General features: G+C 46.7%; 1 protein-coding gene across 1 annotated transcript in view; it reads left to right on the forward strand.

Moving 5' to 3' along the window:
- PPIP5K1 (diphosphoinositol pentakisphosphate kinase 1) overlaps nucleotides 1–23,944 on the forward strand; it is a 42,437-nt gene that overhangs the window by 9,534 nt on the left and 8,959 nt on the right. Inside the window, 21 exon segments of the mRNA XM_030456775.1 lie at nucleotides 206–368; nucleotides 1,185–1,270; nucleotides 1,272–1,306; nucleotides 1,750–1,851; nucleotides 1,980–2,066; nucleotides 2,513–2,588; nucleotides 2,818–2,927; nucleotides 3,769–3,854; nucleotides 4,253–4,381; nucleotides 4,887–5,008; nucleotides 5,738–5,920; nucleotides 6,531–6,672; nucleotides 7,272–7,495; nucleotides 8,355–8,482; nucleotides 8,979–9,093; nucleotides 10,236–10,343; nucleotides 12,020–12,136; nucleotides 12,344–12,508; nucleotides 13,588–13,678; nucleotides 18,299–18,421; nucleotides 21,366–21,428. Coding sequence (XP_030312635.1) covers nucleotides 206–368; nucleotides 1,185–1,270; nucleotides 1,272–1,306; nucleotides 1,750–1,851; nucleotides 1,980–2,066; nucleotides 2,513–2,588; nucleotides 2,818–2,927; nucleotides 3,769–3,854; nucleotides 4,253–4,381; nucleotides 4,887–5,008; nucleotides 5,738–5,920; nucleotides 6,531–6,672; nucleotides 7,272–7,495; nucleotides 8,355–8,482; nucleotides 8,979–9,093; nucleotides 10,236–10,343; nucleotides 12,020–12,136; nucleotides 12,344–12,508; nucleotides 13,588–13,678; nucleotides 18,299–18,421; nucleotides 21,366–21,428 — 2,455 coding nt within the window.

A 23,944-nucleotide genomic window follows, 5' to 3' on the forward strand; every position in this document is an offset into this window, starting at 1 on the left:
TCTCCAGGCCTGGAATAGCTGAAGGTTGGGTAGTCCTTCATAGTCCTACTTCAGCTCTGGAGTGTTTGCTTAAGCTGTGAGGTTCTGACTGCAGTTTGGATCCCACAGTGGGAAGTGAATGTTCTGCAGGGTGTTCAGAGTACATCTGATCTCTGTGTCTGCATTACCAGTCTGTCATGTCAGGCGTGACCGTTCCTCTCCCCAGGTGTACACTGTTGGGCCGGACTATGCCCATGCGGAGGCTCGCAAGTCACCAGCTTTGGATGGGAAGGTTGAACGGGACAGTGAAGGGAAGGAAATCCGATACCCAGTCATGCTGACTGCCATGGAAAAACTAGTTGCCCGGAAAGTCTGCGTAGCCTTTAAGGTCGGTGTTTCCTCTCCTCTGCAAGCAGGGTACTGCACAAATACCTGACTGGAATCTTGCCCAATGTTGAGGCTTGAGCTCTTGTTACCCTGGGGTGTCTCCAGTATGGCATCTCACATGCCTGCTGCCAGCTGCTGGCCATGGGAGTTTGTTGTCAGGGGCTGGCAGGGAAGCAGGAGACCACAGCGAATGTCTTCCATGCCTGGCAGTGGCTGGTATCCAGTGTAACATCTGAGCTTTAATGACAGAATGTGAGCATGCTGTGATCATGCTGACCCTGCACTCATCCTGCCTTTTTCTTTCTCTGTTTTTGCCCTGGCTTTGATGCATGTTTGTGCTCTGTTTCACAGGTCAGTAGAGGTGGGTGTGTGTCTACGTATGGTCAGAAGCAGCTTTTGGGCTGCTTGTTCCTGTTTCGCTGCACATTTCCCGCAGCCCCCCGCACCTCTGCCGATAGTTGTGCTTGTTTTGTAGCATTTCCATACTGTAAGGGTGTCTGTGCCTGCACCACTTACTGTCTGTGCTTGGAGGTCTGGCTGGATCTAGAGGGCAAGAGCAGGAGAGCCAGGAGCTGCTGTCTTAAGCCTTTAGAGCTCTGGGAGGTGGGGGAAGGGTCTGATGGGCTTAATCTGCACTTCTGGGTTGGGCCTTTGAGGGTAGCTGTCAAGGTCCCTCTACAAGCCCTGCTGCTGCTGGCTGTTGGCCCTGTTATCACACTGTCTCACAGTTCATGAGGTCAGGGAGTGGGGGCAGGTGTGCCCCATGGCTGGGGGCTCCCCACAGCCTGCCTTCTCTCCTCTGCTTCCTCCTCCCAGCAAACCCGTGTGTGGGTTTGACCTCCTGCGGGCCAATGGCCACTTCTTTGTTTGCGACGTGAATGGCTTCAGTTTTGTGAAGAACTCAAATGAAGTATTATGACGACTGTGCCAAAATCCTTGGGTATGTGAAATTCAAGTTTTGGTAGCAGGCAAGGTAGCACACACCAGTAAGATGAATGTGGAGTCCTGATCAGTGTGTCAGGGAAGTCTAAAGGTGGCTTCATATGAAACATTTGTTCAGCCAGTGAAAGCTTGGCTCTGGGAGAAATTATTTAATCACTTTTAGCCCCTGGAGCTCCTGCCTGCATTGGCATTAGCTGTCTATGTCTACAGCTAGATCTGTCTTGCAGGAGTTTTCATTGTATGCTAAGCCCACGTGCAGTATTGGTGATGTGAAGGCAATTGGTGTCCCTCTGGGGTGCTCTAACTAGCCCATGGTGAGATAGATGTCTCTGTGAGGAAAGGGAGGAGAAATTCTATGGCTCTATTCAAAACTTTCAGCTGAACTGCTAGGGAGGAGGCGGAATGGAATTTTCTTGTGAGTTTTGTATTAATTTCTCCCAGAAATATCATTATGCGGGAATTGGCTCCCCAGTTCCATATTCCCTGGTCCATCCCAACAGAGGCAGAAGACATTCCCATTGTCCCCACAACTTCAGGCACCATGTGAGTACCTGCTGTCTTCTCAAAAGAATATTGGTGAGGGCTACATGAGGGGCAAAGTGCAAACCCTGCCCAGGTGACAGACATCACCCAGCAGCTTGGCATTCTCCATTTGTTGTGTGTTTGCCCAGGATGGAGCTTCGTTGCGTTATTGCGGTCATCCGGCATGGAGATCGTACCCCAAAGCAGAAGATGAAGATGGAAGTTAAGCATCCCCGGTAAGAATCAAAGCAGGAAGATGCTTGCTGTGCTCCCAGGAAGTGGAGAGGGCACTTTCTCTGAATCCAGAGGCGGAAGCAGAAGGGCTGGGTGCGTGGAGGCAGGGCATTCCCTGGCTACTTCAAGCAAACGATTTCTGCTCAGGTGAGGGAGTGCCCTTTCCCCATTAGGATCCCGGCACCTTCTTTGTGAACACTGGAAGAAAAGGTCTGCTGGGTGCTGCAAAGGGAAGTGCCTCCCTAAATGAGAATTGAGTGTCTACTTCCTGTTCATACCTGTGGCTGGAAATGCTTGGGTTTTTTCAAAATTTCTGAAGCCCAAGAAGGAGGCAGCAGGCCTGCTGGTTCTCCCTGTGGAGCAGAGCATAGAAGCATGTGAAGGGATGACAGTGTTTGTAGCACTGAAATAACAGAAAATGAATCAGGGTTCTTTGTCCTCTGTTCAGGTTCTTTGAATTATTTGAGAAATATGATGGCTATAAGACAGGGAAGTTGAAGCTGAAGAAACCAGAGCAGCTACAGGTGAGGGGAATTCTCTCTGGGGTGACTCTCTGGGAGATGCATGTAACACAGATACCAGAATGAGGCAATTGTTTGGGAGGGTGGAAACACTGAAAGCACAGTGGTCTGTCACAAAAAGCCTGGCTCATTCCCTACCCTGTGCACACTCAGCAGGGTTCCTTGCAAGAGTACAGTGTTGGGTCTGAGGCAGAATTTCTGGGTGTGTGAGACAGTGCATGCTCTCCAACAGGAAGTGCTGGACATCGCACGAGAGCTTGTGGTGGAACTGGGAACCCACGGTGATTGTGAGATTGAGGAGAGGAAATCCAAACTGGAGCAGCTGAAGAGCGTTTTGGAGATGTAAGGGTTTTTATCTCAGGGTATTGTTTGTCTCAGAGCTGTGGGTCAGCATGCAGTGTACAAACAAGCTGTGCTGCAGATGTCCTGGCCACCTGGTTCCCAGAGGTCAGAGTCTCCTACATCCTTTGTTAGCAGCTGTTCATGAAAGGTGCCATGCTCACCATGCCATTGGAGCCAGTGCTGACTCTTGTTGCAAGTGTGTCTGGTTTTTGGCTAAACAGCTTCCTTTGCTACGGGAGTGGAACTGATGTCCTGTAGGGACCTCATGGATATGAGTGATTTTGATAAATTTGTAACAAAACCTTGTTTTAAATAAGGCTGTCCTGGTGTCAAAAGAAGGAGCTTGTGAAACATGTTTATGTGCTCTTACATGTTGTACGCAGGCACAAGCAGTGTCTGTGTTCAAGCCGTGCCTGCGGAGCACAGGGGGTGAATTTTTGCCATGGTCTCTTTCCCTGCTCTTTCTGCTCACTAGAGATGTGGTTATCCTCAGAGCAGCTGGAGATTTTTTTTTTTTTCTCTATGATCCCATTAATTCACTTGTTAAAGATGTAGATAGAAATTAACTAAAGTCGATTAAAGCCGCAGTGGGGTGTGAGAGCAGCTAAAGAGCAGGCAAGTAAGTGGATCTTTGATTTTCATTTGGGGGTTGTTTAGCTTCTTTTGGAAGTGTGTGCCAGATCACAGGTAGATAGCAAAAAAATTGTTCATGTTCCTTGGCCCTGGTTGCAGCAGAAAGTCTCTTACCTGTGCTATATTTTTTCTGCATGCTGCCCAGGGACCTCTGAGTGAAGTGTGAGTGGAGTTGATCTGTTTTCATTACCCCTCCTCCTCGTGACAGGTATGGACATTTCTCTGGCATCAACCGTAAGGTGCAGTTGACCTATCTGCCTCATGGACATCCAAAAGCTGCAAGTGAAGATGAAGGTAAAGAAACCTGCTGTTGCTGCCATGATCTTAAAGCCTGGTGTTCAAGAGTGTGTGCAGTCTTCCTACTCATTATCAACAGCTGGACATGCAAGCCAAATGAGTGGCCCATACCTTGCCTTTGCTCACATCCTATGGGGGGTGTGATGCATACTGTAATGCACCAGTACATGCGGGATGGTGCCATGGGGCTTGTGCTTCTGATTTCATGAAGGTCAGCCTATACCTTCAAAAAGTAGAAACTCTTAATTTTGTACTTGTTTGGTTCCTGAGGATTTTGCATCTGCTTTGGGTTGAGGATGCTCCTCAAGGCTCCAATGACAACCTCTTCTCCCCTTCTCTCCCCCTGCAAGCTCTGCTTTGAGATGTGTTGTTGTGAGTATCTCCTTGTCTTCTAGAAGCTCGTCGAGAATCTTCCCCATCTCTTCTCTTGGTGCTTAAGTGGGGTGGAGAGCTGACACCAGCAGGAAGAGTCCAGGCAGAGGAGCTGGGGCGAGCCTTTCGCTGTATGTACCCTGGTGGCCAAGGTAAGCTTTGTCCCTCCATCACTGGTCCTGTCCTGGCCCTGTGCCAGGCTACCCAGCCCAGCTGACTTATCTGCACCTAGGGGGTGCTCCAACATCTCTGGGATATAGGCAGCCTATGCTCAGGTCACTGTTTTTGTTCTGTGGAGTTGACCTGGTAGTGAAAGATAATTTGAGTTTTGCACTTGAAGATCCCAAAGCTGGCTAGAAGTGTTTGCTGCAGTGTTAAACTTTACTATGTCTTGGAGCATTATTTTAATTACTGTGCCAGTATTCAGAAAAGGGAAGCCATTCTAGTAAGATGCATTCTGATGCAGCAAATACAACTTAAAATTTAGGTATGATTGACAAGGAATTAAGTCAGATAAAGAGAACAGAGGAAATCTGTCTTGGCATACAGGTAATTCTCTACATAACTTTGTTACAACAGTAGAGTTCATTGTCTAAAGCAGTATATTCAGCTGATAGTTTTGCAGCTGTCAGAATGTTGAATTTGTTCTCTGCTCAGGTGATTATGCTGGTTTCCCTGGATGTGGCTTGCTCAGGCTGCACAGCACCTACCGTCATGATCTCAAGATCTATGCCTCAGATGAGGGACGAGTCCAGATGACAGCAGCAGCTTTTGCAAAGGTCTTTCCTCTCTTCTGGGCAGTAGTTTTGCTACGTTAGTCTTAAAATAAGCCAGTTATAAAGGAAAACCTCTAGTGATGAGGAGCTGTCCTAAGATCTTCCTCTGTGATACACTGTGCTCATAGCAAGTGTCTGGGACAATAATGGAGATCCAGTGTGGCTGCATGTGTGTGCTACCTTTAGTATCCTGTCCAGGACAGGTCTCTGACCAGAGAAGGAGTTATTTACGGGGTGTTGCTGGTTGATGTTAGAGTACCTGAGTTGCTGAGTATTAATTGCTTACCAAATGAGAGTTTCTTGGATGACAACCCAGTCAGAGAGGTTTTTCCCTGACTGCTGAATTTAAAAGGTGAATGAAATGCCTTTGGTGCAGTGTGGGATAAGGGTAGGGGAAAAGGCAGGTTCATCTGCAGTTAAAGCTTGAGCCAAGGTGAATCCTGTGGTGACCTTAGCTAAGCTTCAGGGCCTCTGCTGTATCAACATTTTCCAACAAACTGAGTTGGCTGCTCAACAGTTGCCTAGGCAAATCTGGGGCAGCTAGCCTTTCACCTCCAACAACTCTAGAAGCATGCCATGTAATTGGTGACTGTAGATTCTGTTGCTGTAAAAATGCTCTTAAAGAACAGATGAAATTTCACTCAAGGTGGTTAAAGGCTGGCTGTGAAACTACCAAAAATGTCTGTTGCTTGGGTTGCAAATAACTGAAATCTTGTTCTGTATTGCTTTTAGGGTTTGCTGGCCCTGGAAGGAGAGCTGACCCCCATCCTGGTGCAAATGGTGAAAAGTGCCAATATGAATGGTCTCCTGGACAGTGACAGTGATTCCCTTAGCAGCTGTCAACACAGAGTGAAGGCACGACTGCGTGAAATCATGCAGAAGGATGCAGAGTTCTGTGAAGAGGATTATGAAAAGGTAAAGCACCTGTGTGGCTTTATTACCCTCTGTATCTGGAAGGAAAAAGCAATGCTGCAGTTGTGTTATGTGAAGCCTGCTGAACAGCTTTGTGCATATGTGAACAGACCTTTTGGATACTAACCCTTCAGTGCTCATGTCAGTGTCTTGATAGCTGCAGAGTATAGAGCATGGGCTACCTCTAGCACAGTGACCAATAAAAGCACTATAGCTGCTTCTCTGACAGGTACCCGAAGTACTATTTTTTCCCAGACTCTGAGATCTGATTAGGAGTCTGAAATCCATTACCACTGAGGAGCACATTTATCACCTTGAAGAGCTACTAAAGACTTCTCTGAATCCGTTCTGCTCAAACACAGATGCAAAGTGAGACGACAGTGAATATTGTAGGTGTATCTGATGTGATAGGAGCAGTTTTTTACTCCCTTTGAGTTTGGACTTGAGGAAGTTTTTAAAACATGCCTAACTACCTCTAGGAACAGGCCAGATTATTATGCTCAGTTGGGAGCTCAACTTTTGTACCTAATCAGAAAGTGGCACAACAAAAAAGGCATTTTGTGTTCCCAGTTTGTAAAGATGCTGTCTAATCTCTGCTGGTGTCGTCTCTCAGCTAGCACCTACAGGAAGTGCTTCTCTGCTCAACTCCATGACATTTATCCAGAATCCAGTAGAGATCTGTAACCAGGTGTTCACCCTGATTGAGAATCTCACCTCACAGATACAAAAACGTCTGGAAGACCCAAAATCTGCAGGTGAGCATCAGAACTGAAAAGGGTCTGGAGCAGATTCATTCATCTTCAGAGCTCCCAAACACCACTGTGGTTTATGTTTGTGTTTGTAGCAAAGAAATTTTAAAGTTAAATGCTGTATCTGCTATTGGTGTAGAAGGCTCCACTTTCAACTACTGTTAGAGAGATATAATGTAAAGGTAATGGTATGTGCATCTTGAGTTTGGAGTGTCAACAGCAGTGGTATAGCCTGATTTTTTTCAAGCATTTCCTGGAGGGGAGCTCAAGAATATAAACAGCAAGTTTTCCAGTCACAAATTGCTTATCTCTGAAAAATATCCTAAGGGTGCTGCAGAAGTTTTAAAAAGTCTTCTGTGGGACATTTCACGTGATTTATGTCAGATATAAACCAACACAAGCAGTTTCTCATTTCTCAAATACTTCAAAACTAGCTTTTTGCTGTAGGTCAAAACTCTCTGTAACAGGTCCAATGGCATTTCCAGTCTGGGGTTCCTATGGGTGACATAGCAGTCAGAACCCTTCTCTGCAGGGAAAAGTCAGTCTACCTGAAGTCTACATAGAAGTAGTCAGGGTGTGACCATGGTTTGGTGTTCCCTGTTTAGACCTGCAGCTGTACCACAGTGAGACTTTAGAACTGATGCTGCAGCGCTGGAGTAAGCTGGAGCGAGATTTCCGCATGAAGAATGGACGTTATGACATCAGCAAGATCCCTGATATCTACGACTGCATCAAGTATGACGTGCAGCACAACTGTGCACTGAAACTGGAAGGCACAGCTGAGCTTTTCAAACTTTCCAAAGCCCTGGCAGATGTGATCATACCCCAGGTATGTGTGACGATGTCTGTGGTGTCAGTGTCTGACCCTTTCCCTCTCTGCCTTTTTTCAATTCTCATGCACATTAACTCCCAAGGCAGCATATCACAGGTATTTCTCAGATATATCTCTTAGTGTTTGTGTAAGTCCAAAACTAAGTTGTGGGAGGTCTTGCTTCCTGGATGAGGATTCTGACTGTCAGGGTAGTGAAGAGCTGACCCAAGCTTTTCCATGCTCTTCACAGTGTGTTACAGCACAGCTTTGAGCTGAGTGCATGTGCTGTAGTGGTATACCATTCTTCACGTTGTAGGGGAAAGAGAGATTTCTGTGTTAAAGCAAAGGCTTGTTCTATAGAGCAGGTTTGTTATTCATGTCAAACTAGAACTTGTTCAGTGTGCAAAGTTAGGTTTTGCAAAGTTAGCTTGCTTCTCAAAGTTCATACCCATGAACATGGGAGGGGGAAGGAGGGCCACATAGGCAGAAATGCTTTGTTTATATGGGGTGAGCTTCTGCCAGGAAGACCCGATTGCACTTATGCTCATGTGGAGCAGGAGTGATTGTCTGAATGTTTTCAAGTGTTCCTGATGAGATGCAATTTGGCTATTTCCAGCATAGCACTTCAGATTTTGACTTAGCAAATAGCCATCATGTCTAGACAGGCTGGGATTCTTGAAGGAGTCTCTATCTTTGTTACACTCTGCAGTAATGTAGGGGGAAAAAAAAAGGAAGGTGCTGAGTGATGTTTCCCTTTCTGTCCTTGCCTGGCTGTGGCGATGCTTGCAGACAGGTCAAGTCCAGCTTCTTCTCATGTGAGGATGTGGCAAAGAACCAGGGCTCAGGGATATCTATTGTGGGGTTTTTTTTTCTGCAGGAATATGGCATCAATAAAGAGGAGAAACTGGAGATTGCTATTGGCTTTTGTCTTCCTCTTATTAAAAAGATCCAGTTGGACCTACAGAGAACCCATGAAGATGAGTCTGTCAACAAACTACATCCCTTGTAAGGATTGTGCTGCATGCTGCTGATAGTGGGGAGGGCAGCTTTGGTGCAGTGTGTGGGGGCCACACCACAAGAGTGCTGGTGTGAAAGGATGCACTGAGCATGCACTGAAGGACACACAAAGAGGGAGGCACATTGATGCTTCTCGAACTGGAAGGAAAGTGGAAAAGCACAGTGAGACTGCTGAGTGAGAGCATGGTGCCACAGAAGCTTAAACCCATTGTAGTTGGATTGTGGTGCCTTCATCTCTGTCTCTGCAAGGGACAAGTGCTGGTATGATGAGGCCACTTCTGCCCCAACGTGTATCTGTTAGGGTGACAGACAAAACTTGCTGCTTCTGTGCCCAGTGCTCTCACTGCTTGGTCTGTCCTGCTGCTTTTTGACAGTTCCCAGTGCAGGGTTACTTTATTCTGTTGGGTGTGCAGAAATGCTTTTTTATGATAGATGGACATTCACTGTCAGGCTGTGAGTAACACTGAGCTGATTTTGGTTCAAGGTACTCAAGAGGAGTTCTGTCACCAGGTCGTCACGTTCGGACACGGCTCTACTTCACCAGTGAGAGCCATGTGCACTCTCTGCTCAGTATTTTCCGCTATGGGGGGCTCCTGGATGTAAGTGTCCCAGCAATGCTCACAGAGTAAGCTCCCCTGCTTTTTTTCAGTGGCCCATACCAAGGTGGACAGTGTGTGTAGGTTGCCTCTCTAGCCAGCTCCCCTAGTAGTGATGTGCACCAGTGGCCTCTGACCAGCCCTGTCTCTGCTGTGTTTGTGTGCTGAAGCTTCCCACCTCTCTGACATGTAGGAGGGTTGGTCCTCCTCAGTCCTGGCACTGTCTGCTGTGCTTGTACAGGGGCATGTTTTCTCCAAGAGCTGTCCTGCTGGTTTCTGTGTAGGCATACTGCTGTATGAGGCAATGTGGGTGAAGGAGTTTCTCTCTCCCTGCTTCCTTCAGCTTTTTATTTCAAGAGCTTGGTCCCTGTTACTTAGTGACTTTGTAATTCTAAATCAAGAAAATAGGTTTGCTTGCAGAGAAAGTGACCTGAGGTTGCAAATGCATAGGAGTGCTGTCCCGCTGCAGAGGGACAGATGACATGTTTTGAGGAGACTAACTCACCTGATCCCACCATCACTTGCTCCTATACCCTGCTCTCTGAAGGAACTGGCATGCAGACTCTGAGAAAAGCTCTGCTTTAGGTTCTTCGAGAGGCTTTCTGATTTATTTTCTCATTTTTAAGCATGGTGTTCTGAAATGCCTTGAGCGATTGGGTTTGCTTAGCAGGCATCTGTGGAAGCTCAGTGTGTCTGTAGGCAGTGATCATGATACTACTTTAATCCCTGACTTGGGTGGCAGGGGATGCTGTGTTGAGCCCTTGTTTAGCACAAATTTTTCCCTCATGCTTTTTTTGAGGTTTCTCTGAAAGACCCCATTCTGTAGGCTACTGTTTAGGGATGAGGGTGTCTGGGGGCCTGCTGTGGGTGATGCTTTCCCTGCATCCCTAGGGCAGGGGGCTGGCAGCTGGCTGTGTCTGCAGAGGTGGTGTGGGTGGCTGCATTATCCCTCTGTGCTGCTGCTCCTCACTGTCAGCACCCTCATTGCAAGGTCATCTCTCTTCATGCAAGTTAAGCAAGGTGTTTTCTGTCCTGACAATGTTGTTACCTTATGGAGAGACAAACTCTCTCAGAGTCATTTCATTGAATGCTTCAAAGTGTCTGCTGTTGCTTATCCCATGCGACTGTTTGTGTGTATATATCAGGAAAACAAAGACCAGCAGTGGAAGAGAGCCATGGACTATTTGAGTGCTATCTCAGAGCTGAACTACATGACCCAGATTGTTATCATGCTCTACGAGGACAACAACAAGGTGAGGGATATAGCAGTAGGATAAAATCCTTCCTGCCATGATGTAGAGCACAGTCCCTGAGATGAGTTCCACTGGGAAGTTTGTAACCTGATCTCTCTCCGCTTGTTACTAGACAGACACATTAATACAACTGATAGTTTTTGGTTTTAGGTGGAAGGCAGTAACCCAGTTAATGCTTCTTGCATAGAATCATAGAATCACAGAATCAGCCAGGTTGGAAAGGACCTCTGAGATCATCAAGTCCAACCCTTGATGCACTACCACTGTGGTTCCCAGACCATGGCACTGAGTGCCACATTCAGTCTCTTCTTAAAAACCTCCAGGGATGGAGAACCCACCACCTCCCTGGGCAGCCCATTCCAATGCCTGATCACCCTTTCTGTAAAGAATTTCTTCCTAATATCCAACCTAAACCTCCCCTGGCAGAGCTTAAGCCCATGGCCTCTTGTCCTACTGAGAGCTGCCTGGGAAAAGAGCCCAACCCCCCCTGGCTCCAGCCTCCTTTCAGGGAGTTGTAGAGAGTGGTGAGGTCTCCCCTGAGCCTCTTCTCCTCCAGACCAAAGAGCCCCAGCTCTCTGAGCCCTTCCTCACAGGACTTGTGCTTGAAGTCTGAATGTGAGCAGAATGCCACCCTGAGCAGTAATTCCAAGCTTAAGTAATCAATAATATCTATTTCAGGGCATTTCCTGACACAAAACAGTTTGCTGTTTCTTAATATTAATTGCAAATGAACAGTAGGAAAAAAACAACACAACAAAATACCCAAGCAAATTATGTTTGGCAGTTTTTTCCATAAATTTAGAAGAATGATTCTGAAATTCCACATTTTTTTTAATATACTTGATATAGTTAGGGAAGTATGTACTGATCTCATCAGGAAGGAAAGAGAATAATTTAGAAACCAGCTGGGATGTGGAAGCTGGTGGTGATGACTGTAGGCATGTTTGGCACCAAACTGCATGTACTAAGCTCCAGTTCCTGTGACCCTGGTCCTGCACTACAGACTGTTGTGTGAGGGGAGCAGTCCCTTTCCTCTGTGTGCTATAGAGCCAGAATCTTGTACTCACAGAACTGATGTGGGGTTATAATAGTAGAAGTGAAATATTTCCCAGTGCTGTTTGTCAAAAAAGAAAATCTGAATAGTACCCTGGAGAGTGTTGTAAATCTGTCGGTGCGTAGGGATGGTGAAACTTGTTTACATCATTAGTGCCACATACTGTAAAAGCTCTGACTTCCTTTAAAAAAATATGAAAAATTAAAGTTAGAGACAGTTACTTAAATCTTGGAACAACCTTACTAAAGGTCCATGAGGGAACCAGTCTCTCCCAGCCCCAGTATGTGCTGGTTTTGCAGCTGGAAGGAGTCAGGAAGGGGCTATATTTAGATTTGTGTGGATGTATACATCTATCCCAGCTCTGCTTTAGTCCTCTGGTGGCTGTTGTCACAAAATAACAGCAGTTTGAATGCCTCAGCTTTATGCTAACAAGGGATGTCCTTTCAGATGAGACAAACCAAGAGCCATTATGTTTGTGGTTTCTTGTTGCTTCCGCAAAGGATGCGCATGGGACACGTGCTGCACCAGCATGGCCGGGTGGCCCAGGTCCAGACCATGGCCTCTGCTGACAGTGGGACTGAGTTTTACTTATTTACACATTCCCTGTGCTTGACATTCACAGGACCCATCTTCAGAAGAACGTTTCCATGTGGAGCTGCATTTCAGCCCTGGCGTGAAAGGTTGTGAGGAAGAGCGGAATGTGCCCACGGGGTTTGGCTTCCGTCCTGCCTCAGCTGAGGTGAGCTACCGGGGATGTGGCCAACATGGGCCCAGCAGGCTCCTCCTGCTCCAGCAGCTCTGCTGCCCTCCTGTTCCCAGCAACTTGTGGGTTGGCCAGAGTGGTCTTTGGGAATCTCAGTGTCCTCTTGAGCTGGGGCACCCAAGGCTGGTTTCAATGATTGCCTGGGCCGCATGCCTGTAGATGTCAATGTTTCCACATTTGCAGAATGAGGACAAGAAAGCAGACCGAGGCAGCCTGGAGGACCTCTCCAAAGAGAAGGGTGTGGATGAGCCAGACCGTGCACAGCCCAGGTCTCCACAGTCATCTGAGCCAGTCAGCATTCAGCGAAGATCACCACTGATCAGGAACCGGAAAACAGGGTCCATGGAGGTAATGATGCTCTGGGCACTCTTGGTTGATATAATGTAAGTCTTTTGCTTGGTTTTGGTTTCCTGGTGCTCCTTTTAATGTTCCAGAGTCTGAGTTGATTCTGAGAAAGGATCTGCAGAAGTTAGGGAGATATTTTGGAAGGCAGACCTCCCAGGCTCCCCCTCATTGAGTAAGGACAGGGGAAACACAGGTCAGAGAAACTCACGAGGAAAAGAAAGGAAAGGCTTGAGAAACACAAGAATTACTTGGATTACACACAGTGTAGAGGCATCAGTGTAACCAGCTACAAAGTGGCATGGGACCTGATCACCTAGCCATGGTGACAGCTTTGCCTTCCCTTAGACTCCAGCCTCTCTTTCTCACAGTTCAGCTTCACATTTCTTGTTCGTGTTGCCCATCTAAGATCTCAGAGTTCCCTGCTAACTGGTGGGTTTATTACAGAGTGTTTAAGCTGCCAGGGTTTGGAATGGTCCTGTTCACTGATTTGCTAAAGTAACAAAATTAATTTTACTGTTCTTTCTCTCTCTCTTGGGGACATTTTGTGTCGTAAGGCTTCACTGTCAGCAGGTAGCTGGTGCCTTCAAAGTACTCTAGCAATTGCCCCCCTGTTTGGAGGGGTTTCACGGGCATTTTCGCACTCTGTTTTCTAAATCAGTGAAATCAGAGAGTTGGGGCATGAGATATTATCTGGTTTCCATCTCTGTGCCACGCATGATGCGATCATTGCATGCAGCCTCTTTGTGACAGGCACAGAGTAAGTTAAAGGAGGTGTACCTTCCTGCTGCTAAAGAAGGAAGTCTGTCCCAGTGATTCCAGCAAGAGTCTTGGGAGACAAGGAGTTCAGTACACGAGTCCCTTCACACTTTTGAAGTTTCCGCTGTTCATCAACCCAACACAAACTTGAAATTAAAATTAAGTATGCACTGTTACAGTTTTAACATGAGTCCCTTTATGCTTCTTGAAAATTGTGATTTTAATGAGTAGGCATACTTTTCTTTATCTTCAATTGATGTATTAAGGCTTTTGAGACCAGTGGGTAACTCAGAGCATGACACTGACTATACTGTCTGTCTTTGCAGGTGCTATCTGAATCTTCTTCCAAATCAGGAGGTTATCGCCTCTTCAGCACTTATTCCAGGCAGTCTTCTGAGATGAAGCAAAGTGGCTTAGGTACTGTACTTAACCTGTAACCAGCCTGCTCGCCTGTACCTCTGTGTTTCTTTGGGTATCTGTCTGTCCTCATTTACAGGCTTAAATTCCTCGTATATCTCTGTCTCTGTGTTTCGTCTTCTTTTAGCATTACTGTTTGGACCACTGCAGAGACTATCTTCCAGTATTACCTTTTATGTATGATCTTCTTCTTCACCTTCTAGCAACAGAAGATGCACATTTCATCCTTTATAGTATGGGAACATCAGATCAAGCTGTGTACCTATGGGTTGGCCTTCTGGTTCCACATTGCTATAGTTTGTAACACAATTTCTGAACTTGGTAGGAGGAGATATGTTACATGAGAACTAGCATGCTTTCTGTTCTGCAATACAGTAGCTTATGTGAAAAGGTGCTCTTCATGTAAGACTATCCTATTTCTACCTTTGTTTCATGAACATCTCTTGTACAGACCAAATCTGTTACCTGTGGCATTGTTAGGCAGTTCTCTAATTGAGCTGGAGTCCCTGGTTAGCCATTCTTTGCTTGGTAGCCAGCAGAGGAGGATATTTTCAGGCACTTGGTGTTCTCTGTGTGTCCTTGAGAGTACCATTCCCTGTCATCCTTACCTAAAATATGTCTTCATAGTTTAAATTATTCCTGAAATATTTCTCCTAAAGGAAGATCTATTTGGAAGCTAAATGCTGTCTTTGCTGTCATGAGTTTCAAGATGGCTGTGAACCTAGATCATGAAGATGACTAATAAACACCATGAGGTGGAAATGCCCATGTTAGGCCCACTTTCTTTTTCTTTAAAACCATTTTTGCATTATGACAGGTCTGTAGACTTGCAGCAGTTTTGACTCATCAGTTCTTCACTCTGTTGTGTGGACATCCTGCAGCCAAGAGGCTTGTGAACCATCTGATCATTCCTTTGTCACTTCTGAATGACCTGCTGCTTTGGAAGCTAATTCTTACCGAGTAAAGGAAATTTTCTCCAGAGTGGGCAGGAAGTGTCCCTGGAGTCTGACAGCTATGCTCCCATCCAATGGAGAAATCTAAGATGGAATGGCTGATACATATTAGTTTCATGAAGGCACAATAGCTTTGGCCATAGTGGGTTTTGAATGTGCTACTTTGTGTGGTGCATCTACTTCTGCCTTTCACAGACCACCTCCAGGACTCAGTAAGCTGTCAGTCTGCCTTGCATAGGCTTGGAGAAACCTGGGGTTATTCTATGAGTCCCTGTGAATCAGTGTGAGAATTTCTGAGATGGCACACTCAGGGAAGTACATTTGCTTGGACAGTTACTGAGTACATCAAAGGCTACACACAAACTGTCTTTACTATTTATATGTCTAGAGCACCAGAAGATGTGTGCTCTGGATAGCAGCTATTACAGCTGTTTACTGCAGCCCTTCCCAGGTTTCTGAGGAATTTTTTTTTTTGGCAAAAGAAGTCTCCTCTAGCCCTTGTACAGTGTTACTTTTCCATGACAATGACATCTGAAATGTGATCCCAGCAGGTTTAATTTCAGGTTCTTGCCTGACTTGGAAGCCTGTGCTGGTCACTTTCCCAGCTGTGAAGCTCAGCAGAGATTAAACTTTGAGAAGGACTTGATAGACCTGATCTGTGGCAGTAAAATCTCTAGCTGGATACTCAGTCCAACCATCATCCTTTTCTATATAGTCCTGCAGCTGTAGGCACAGAAGGGCTGAGCAGGAGATACCCATGATGCAATACTAGCTTGCACAATCCCTACTTACTAGGTTGTCTGTTTTTGTGAATGTCTCTTAACCTGAGAACTCTTCAGAATAATGGTGCCTCTCTACCTGTGACAGTCAAGCTCTTAAAGGAATCTTGCTGATTCCTTTCCTGCTTCTTTTGTAGAAATCTATTTTCTTCCCCTTTAGGATCTGAAATGAGCTCTCTCTGTAAGAAACGGTACAGAACTCACAGGAGCTTGAACTTTGGCTTTAGGACTTGTCTCAGCAGCTGTGCTATGAGGGGGTTCATTCAGGTACTACCTGCTGGTTCCAAGCTTTTCTTAAGCTGAACCTATCTCTTTTTGCCTGGCCTTGTAATGGCTGTCTTTTTCTCTGGTTCTTCAGGCACAACCTCAGGTGTTTAGCTCTGCTGCAATGGGGAGCAGGGCAGAGCTCCTCTAATAACCCTGCTGCCATACCTCCTTGAATTGTGTCTTAGTGTAATTTAAAAAGTGCCTTGACATGCTTGTTTGGAAAAGGAGTGGGCTGCAGCTTGCTTTGTCTGTGTAAAGGGATGCTTTGTAGTATACCATCTTTTACTGGGCAGCAGCAAGTGCATTATTGTGGATTATCTGCAATAGTGTTTGTGCTTCTAGTCTGAGAAGCCTAGAGAAGCTCCAGTATCTTTCTTTGCTCACAAGAACACTTCAGAGTGGGGTAAAATCACTCCTTGCTCTTCGAGCAATACAGGTGCTGTATTTGTGGTGGATGTGAAGCTTTGTGCTGAGGCTTCCATAGGGAAATAAGGGATGTCCATTTTTTAAACAAACAAAACATTGAATGTACATCTGCAAATTATATACACAAAAAAGGTCCAGCACATACAGTAGTTTCTAGCAAATGTTGCTACATCTTAAATCCAAATGGCTAGTTTTCCATTATGTTCTTTAGGGTGCATGTGTATGCGTGGTTACTTTGGCTGCAGTGGTCTCCTAGAGTTAACTGTAGACAATTGCTGTTGTCCACAAAGTCACTTTTGTAAATTCTCTTCTAGCTTAAGGGTGCTAACAAAATGCCTCTGTCTCCTGTAGGATGACAGAAACACTGGGCTTAATGAGTAGTGGCATGAGGTTGCCCAAGATAGAAAGTCATAAAAACGTTCTGTGCCATTTTTATCTGCCTGTAAATGAGTCTGTTTGGTTTGTTTGTTTGTTTGTTTGTTTGTTTTTAAGCCATGGAAGAACAATTAGGAGCATCAGCCTGGCTGCTGCTTGACAAAATTTGTCTTGCATTCTGCCAGATTCCAGTTCATGCCAAGTCAGCACTGAGCTTCAGTTTAAGGCATTAGGAGGAAAATTTTTAAGACTTGTGTATCAGTGGCTCTGCAGGCAAGAGTCCTTTGCCTGTTTGTCCAAGGACCCATATGTGCTGGCCTATCCTGTGGAAGGCCACCAGCAGTGTCACAGTGGTGGAGTAGCTTAAGTTCAGTGCACATGAGAACCCTTTTGGTCATCCCCTGCTGCAGACACTACCACCTTAGACTGAGTTTACCTGTGAATAGCTCAAAATTCAGAATCTGTGTGTTTTGTCCAGAGAAGCTCTGGCTAAAAAGGAGCCTTGCAGAGTGAGAGCTGAGGTCCTGAAGAGCATGGAGCAGACATGGGGCAACAGTGTGTCCTTACTCCAAAGAAGACCAACAGCACAGTTGGCTGGCTTAGCAGGATTACAGGTGCTGCTGTCCTGCCTGGGGCTCCCCAGGGCAGGGATGGTGTGGATGGGGGTGTCAGCATATGTTGGAGCAGTGGAGGTGGATGGGGACTAAAGCACATGGCCTGCGAGGAGATGCTGAGTGAGCGGGGCTGGTTCAGATCAAACGCTGTGGGGAGAACACCTCTCATTTAGGTGGTTGAGCAGCATTAAGGTCTCTGTTCCCCACAGCGTTTGATCTGAACCAGCAAATAAGGTAGAGCCTGCTTGTTTCTGGAAGCCTTTTGTATGTGGGAGTAATGTTGTTTTAGCAGTTGGTATTCTCAGCACAGAAAGCTGCATCAGGGCAGTTTAGCAGAGAATTTGTAGCCAGTCAGTAGCTTCATCTGGCCCATAAAAAGGTTTTGTCTCACGATTGTGTTCCTCAGTCAAAAGAAACCTGTTTCAAATGCCCCATGTTACCTAAATATCACATAAAATCAATTAACTTCTCAGAACCTGGTGCCTTGGAGAAGTAAATACCAGCATTTGCCAAGGTCACCAGTATCAGGTTGCCCTCCTTTGCATGAGACCCTCTTGCATGCCATATTCCTCACCATAGGGTAAGTGAGGCTTGTGCTGTGTGTGCATCTGGTGCTTTGCAAGGGTGGTTCATGGAACAGTTGGATCTGCTCTGTAGTTGCAAGATAGGACCAAGTGGATCTGGGCAGCAGCTCGTGAAAGGAAGCTCTGTGGTCTCGTTGTTTCCTTACTGATTGACGGAGTGATGAATCCCTGTTGGATGATTGGGCAGTCCTGTCTTCGTGGTGTCCTACAGAGAAAGGAGCTTTCCAAGGAGAAAGGGCAGAGGAGCAGAGAAATTAAACCTTGTGACATGAATATCATCATATCATCAAGCATCCTGGCTTTCCTGACATGACTGTGTTTATTTGCTGACTGAAGGGTGTCAGGGTGCTTCTCCTAGGTCAGAGCAAGAAAACCAAATGAAAGTAATCCCCTGGATGGAGTTAGGAACTTTCCTGGTGTTGAGTGTTAGGCTACCTGTTGTGCATTTGGCACTACTGTATTTAGGATGGGGAATACTGCCTCCCTCATGCTGTCTGGCGTATTTTTTCCCCTGAGATTGCCTGTGGAGTGGCCAGCTCATTCTTTATTCTTTGACTAACCCTGCTTTTCTGTGGTTGCATGCAGTAGAGATGTGATACTAACACCTTCCATGCCTTTCCAGGGTCACAATGCACCGGCCTGTTTAGCACCACTGTGCTGGGAGGCTCCTCCAGTGCCCCCAACCTCCAGGACTACGCACGCAGCCATGGCAAAAAGTTTGCTAGCAGCCTGACATACAAAGACGGTATGTGTGTTCCTGTGCAGCAGGTGGTTATTTTTGGACTTTGGTGTCTCAGGATGCCATTGAGACAAAGACTGAGACCCCTAAGAAGAGTGAGAGTTGGATATGCACATTCGTCGCATATCTGCAGCAATGCATTTTGTCATATCCTGAGAAATTGTGATCTTTGCTAGGACAAGGCAGGAGCTAACGTTGCGCCAGGAGTTTTATGCTAACATATGGTGTTGCTGGGCTCTGATTTGGCTCTGACATTTTAATACTCCTTGCTGTTGTGGAGGTGTATTTATTGGTCTAGATATCAAAAAATAATGAACCCTAGAACTGGTGGATTATGAGGTGGGGAGATTATTAAGGCAGTAGTTTGTGGTCTTTGGGGAAAAGAGGTTAGCTCACTTGGATTTTTGCCAAATTTTGTGGCAAAGAGAATGACCTAACAAACTAGGGTGGAGAGATACCATCTCAGACTTACTGTAACCTCAACAGTGCCATTGTATTGAGACCATTCATATACTGGCTTTCTGTGCTTCTTTTCACCATGTAAGAGAAAATTGTGTTGCTTCTCACCTCTCCAGGGAGCTCCCCAGCACACAACAAGCTGTGAGGGGTAGAGATGGGGGTGAACCGAAAGGAGCTCAAGCCCTGCTGTGCCAGGCTGAGCTGCTCATAGGTCCCAGGACAAGCTCATGGTGTTTGCCACCAGATGAGGGTGTGAACACCAGGAGAGCCCCTGAAAAGGCCAGCCAAGGCTCTGGCTGTGTTTCTTCTACAGCTCTGCAAGATGGCTCCAAGGCAGCACTGGTCCTAAGGGAGAAGAATCATGGGCTGCTTGCTCCATCCCCATCTGGAAGCAACACAGTGCTGCAGGGTCCTGGTGCTGTGCTGCCTTTGGGGGCTGTGCCTGCAGCTGCTGCTCATGCCTGAGCCCAGAGTCCTGCTGCATTAGACTTAGTGAGGAGGTCTCTGCCTGCCAAGATGCAGTTGTACCCTCAGATACCTGAAAGGCAGGCTTATTTAACTAGTGTGTGACTAACACAGTCCAGAATTATTCAACCTGATGTTATCCTTCTTTTTTAATGTCTCCTAGTGTGCTGTGGCTCCCTGTGATCTCAGTAGGAGCAGTTGCGAGGAATCAGTGGGGGGGCTTGGGAAAACAAGTAGGAGGCAGGAAGGCATTTAGCTTCTGGGGAACATAGAATGTGAAATACACCCTTGATATGTGTGTTCCTGTTTAAACCAAACATTACTAGAGCTGAATGCAGTAAGTGACAGGGCAGCTACCTCAGGCTCTGGGAGTACATTTTATCAAGGCCTTTTACTTGGTCATCAGGATAATAGAGTTTAAAAACCTTCAGATTCTGGAGCACATTTTTGCATGAACTCTGTTTTTTTTTCATGGCTGTGATGCTTCAAGGTGTGGTGCATGTCTTATAGCTCTTTAGCAAAGACTTGCTTGAGTGAAGTGAAAAGGGCCCTTATCTCTGCAGTCTTCTCTGCCTGGGGCTAGAAGAGGGCTAAGAAACACTTAAGAGGAAGGTTGTGTCCCAACCTCAGGTTGAGAGAAGCTCTGCTGGTGATGATGTTTTGAAGTTGGCTTATCTGAATGCAGGGATCCAGTAAGCTTTGTGGCAGTATCACTTAAATTAAAAAAGTTGCACTGTAAAGGCATGAGTGAGGCACTGGGTGGAGTGGAGGTGGCTACCAGCTGACTGCAGCTCCAGTACTTGGGCACTTCCACAGGATTGCATGTGTGGGGAAGATTGTCATGCTCTGTGTTGAGTTTAAAGAAAGAAAAATGTTTTTAGGGCTCTTATGCTGTCGAAGGAAATTGCATCATGTTTGAGAGTTGGTCTGTATGTATATTATTTTTCTAGGTTGGTGGGTGTAGCTAATGCAGCACGGTGGAGGTGTGGAGCATAAATTGATATGTGCACCTGTTAACCCTGGCATGTAGGGACAGGCATACAGGCCCTGCTGACTGGATAGAACAAAACATGAAAAATAAATTTTAAGAAATTCTAATATTTCCTAAAAGTTCCTACATAGTAGCAAGATTGGCTGGGATCACTCATCAAATCCTACGTACAGATGGTCTCAGCTAGGCCATTCATTCCCATGACAGCTGAGGAATTTCCAGGGTGGGAATAAACTGAAGTTCTCAGCCTTTTCCTTTTTTTTTTCGGAGCACATGGAGACTAATCCATGTGTTTTAAAGCTCATCTGTTTGCACCACATTAGGTTCCTGGAGTCTGCTCACTCTCTTTATGATGTGTGATTTCTACAGGAGAACTTGGCCTGGGACACAGCCAGGAGAGGCAGTCCCAGCTGCCCCAGTCTGACAGGTGTCTGTCCAAACCTCTTCTGTACTGAAATGCTTTGAGCATCAGAACTGCAGAGGCATGTCTTCAGGGTCTTCTATTTGCTCCCTAATTAGTTAATTTAGCATTAAACTTATAAATAGCTCTCTTTAGCTTGCACTAAGAGGATGCTCTGAGCTGCATTGACCTGTGCCAGGGCTCTTTAGTTCTTCTCCAGAGTGGTTGTGGTTTTCCTTGGGCAGAGGTGAGTTCTGAGACCTCCCTCAGTGGTTTTCCCCTTGCTTGGCCCGTGGCCCAGACTGAGCCTGGGTACTCTCCCGGTGGCTGCTGGGGAGGAACCAGGTGCTGCCCATGGCTGAGGGGCTGTTGCTGAGGTCTCTGTGGTGCTGGGGGAGACCCTGGCAGGGCAGCCGGAGAGGTGTGGGGATCTGACAGTGTGTGAGGGAGCCAGGAGGTTCTGTCATCCCCGCAGGCAGGGAGTGCCAGGGGAGCTGTGGCAGTGCCAGGGGAGCACGTCCTGTGGGGATTGAGAGGAAGGTGAACCTGGTGGAAGGGTAGCTGCAAGCACATGATGGTTGGGGGATCCATAGAAGCAGGCTGTTAACCGAGATGATCTGTTTTTATTTCCTCAGAGCTCTTGTCTATGCCAGCCGTAAAACGATTTTCTGTGTCGTTTGCAAAGCATCCGACTAATGGTACGTTTGCTTCCTTGATTTGACGTTCCCTCACACTTCTAACCCCATGCTCACATTCAGTTTTCTCTGCACATATTCTCCTCTCAGCCTTCCTGTGTTTTTTTGTGTCTGTTTACCTGGTGTCCAAACACACTTCACCTTCCCATATTGTCTCCTTGTGACTAACTGGTTCATTCATCCTGTTACTGCTCAGTGGTTTCTCTGCTATCCCCCAAGGCATTTGTGTCCCAGGTGATAAGAGCAAGAGCAGTGGCTCTGTAAATGGGCTCCAAAAGAGCCTTTAATTTTACTGCTAACATTTAAGGCCTTCTTTCACACTCCCTTTTCAAGAGTTGGGAACCTGGGGGAAGAATACCATTGAATTTGGAGAGGGAGGACATCCACTCTGTGTTCTATAAAACCATCAGCAGCTTAGGTCCTCAGTTTCTACAGTGCAGGTTTGCAGGACCAGAATAAGGATAGCCTGAGGCTGCCTGTTTGTCACCTGGAAAAGCACAGGCTAAGGCAGGAGAGGAGGTGCTCACAGCATTTCCTCTGCCCATGGTGTTCCTCTGCTCAGTTGTCTTAGGAGTCTTGGTAACTTTATGGCTTCCTATCTACAAACCTGTCTGCTAGGGTGGTCCCTGGGTGGTTGGTCCAAGCGTGGTGTTGTTGGTGGGACTAGGCTCACCTTTCCTGCAGATGTTATCCTGAGAACTTTCACTCATCTGCTGTGGTGGACAGTGCTGGCTTGGACGTGCCAGCTTCCTGGGGTAGGAGGGTATTGGCTCCATGTCACCCAGGTGATGTCATCTGTCATGCTGGTGGCTATGAAGAGGCTTGGTATAGGAGGGCACCTGGCAGTGCTTCTGTTGACTCACTCTCTGCTTTGTATGGCTTCTAACCTAACACCTGGACTGTGGGTCTTTTGAGGTTGAAGCTCTCTGCTAGCAGATGCCTTGAACTAGCCTTTATTACCCAAGCCTTACTCAGAAACCTTTGAAAAGGTTTGTTTCACAGCACCACTCATGGCTCCTGCTCTTGAGACAAGTTATAACCAAAGCAGATAACTGAAAGAAACCAGGTTAAGTATTTCTGTCTTATGTGATTTAGGCTGCTTTTGCAATCTTGTTGCTTTTGGTAAATGTGAAGAAATTCTGCTCTGCACAATCTACGAAGATGACAGGAGCCCAGAAGACTGGTATGAAGACCAAAGTTTTGGGAAACTTTGGGGCAGCTAAATGTGGCTTTAGTGTTTCCAGTATCTGAAAGGAGCCTATTTTCTGTGTTTGCTCAGTTTGTTTTGCCCAGAGTGGCCAGCTGCTCAATTTGTTTGTATGTCTGGATGCCATCTGAACTCATGTTGTGTATGTCAGTAGGATGTGTTGTTCTCTTTTGCCAGCAAAGCTTGCATCAAGCATCAGTCTTTCCTAAGCCCCACTATAAAGCAACTGCATCCGATGAATAATTCTAATAGCAAAGTGCTCGTTAATCAGGAAAAGAAAGACAAAGTTCCAGGAGGTGTGATCTTGAAGGCATATTTGGTCTAGTCTTGGCACTGGTTTTAGCAGGAAGGCTGTTCAGCCACATGAACCACTTGATTGAGGATGCAAAACCTATTCACAGCTTTGAATTTGGGTTTTGTTTCTGAAGAGCTGACTCTGTGTGGTGAAATGGTATGGATGGACCAAAGCAGTGGCCAAGCACAGCCTCAGGCCAGATCCTTTATGCTTTGGTCTCATTTGAGTCTTGGGAGTGCGACATGAGTCCTGAGGCTGTATATGTGGAGGGGAAGACATGCCTGCATGTTAGTATCATGTCTGACATGCAAGGAGATTATAGAAGATTGCACAGGGCTGTTCTGAGAGTCTAGAGAGGGGAGATTAGCACTTCTGTGCCTCCCCTGTTCTTCCACACTCCAGGCACTATGCTCTTGGGCAGACTGTGCTGTCCCCCATCGTCCCTTTCACAGCTGCTGCTCTTTTGACACCGGGTCCTTTGCTGTCCTCATGTGCTGAGGTGCCTGGCTGCTTTTGGATGCAGGACTGGAACACTCTGTTGGCAGTCTGGATTTCTTGTCTGAGCTGCAGGAGGGTGAGTGTGGGCCTGACCTTCTCATCTAGCCAAACCTGAACTGTATTGGACTTGAAATGTGTCCTAAAATTCCTTTGTTCGTTAGGCCATTGCTTACAAAAGTGAAGCTGCACTTGGCCAAGGCTGGGCCGGGTGGGCACTGCACCAGGCTGGCTGGGTCTGTAGATCTAAGGGTGTTCCTGCCCTGCTGGCTGCGGGGTGGGGGTGGGCTTCAGGGTGTGCTGTGGGTGTCTCCCATGCAGCAGCCCTGGTGCTGGCAGCACCATCCCCGCATCTCCACAGCTTCTCTGTCCCCAGCTGCTCCTGCCCCTCTCCTCTTACTCTGGCCCCTTTCCTCCAGATGTGTTTGAGCACCACCACGTTGCCCAGTTGCTGCGCTGTTTTTCCTCTGACTGTGCCACCAGCCGGAACATCTCTCTGGATGCCACTCTAGCCCATCACCT

This window comes from Calypte anna, chromosome 10 (assembly GCF_003957555.1).
Source record: "Calypte anna isolate BGI_N300 chromosome 10, bCalAnn1_v1.p, whole genome shotgun sequence".
NCBI lineage: Eukaryota > Metazoa > Chordata > Aves > Apodiformes > Trochilidae > Calypte > Calypte anna.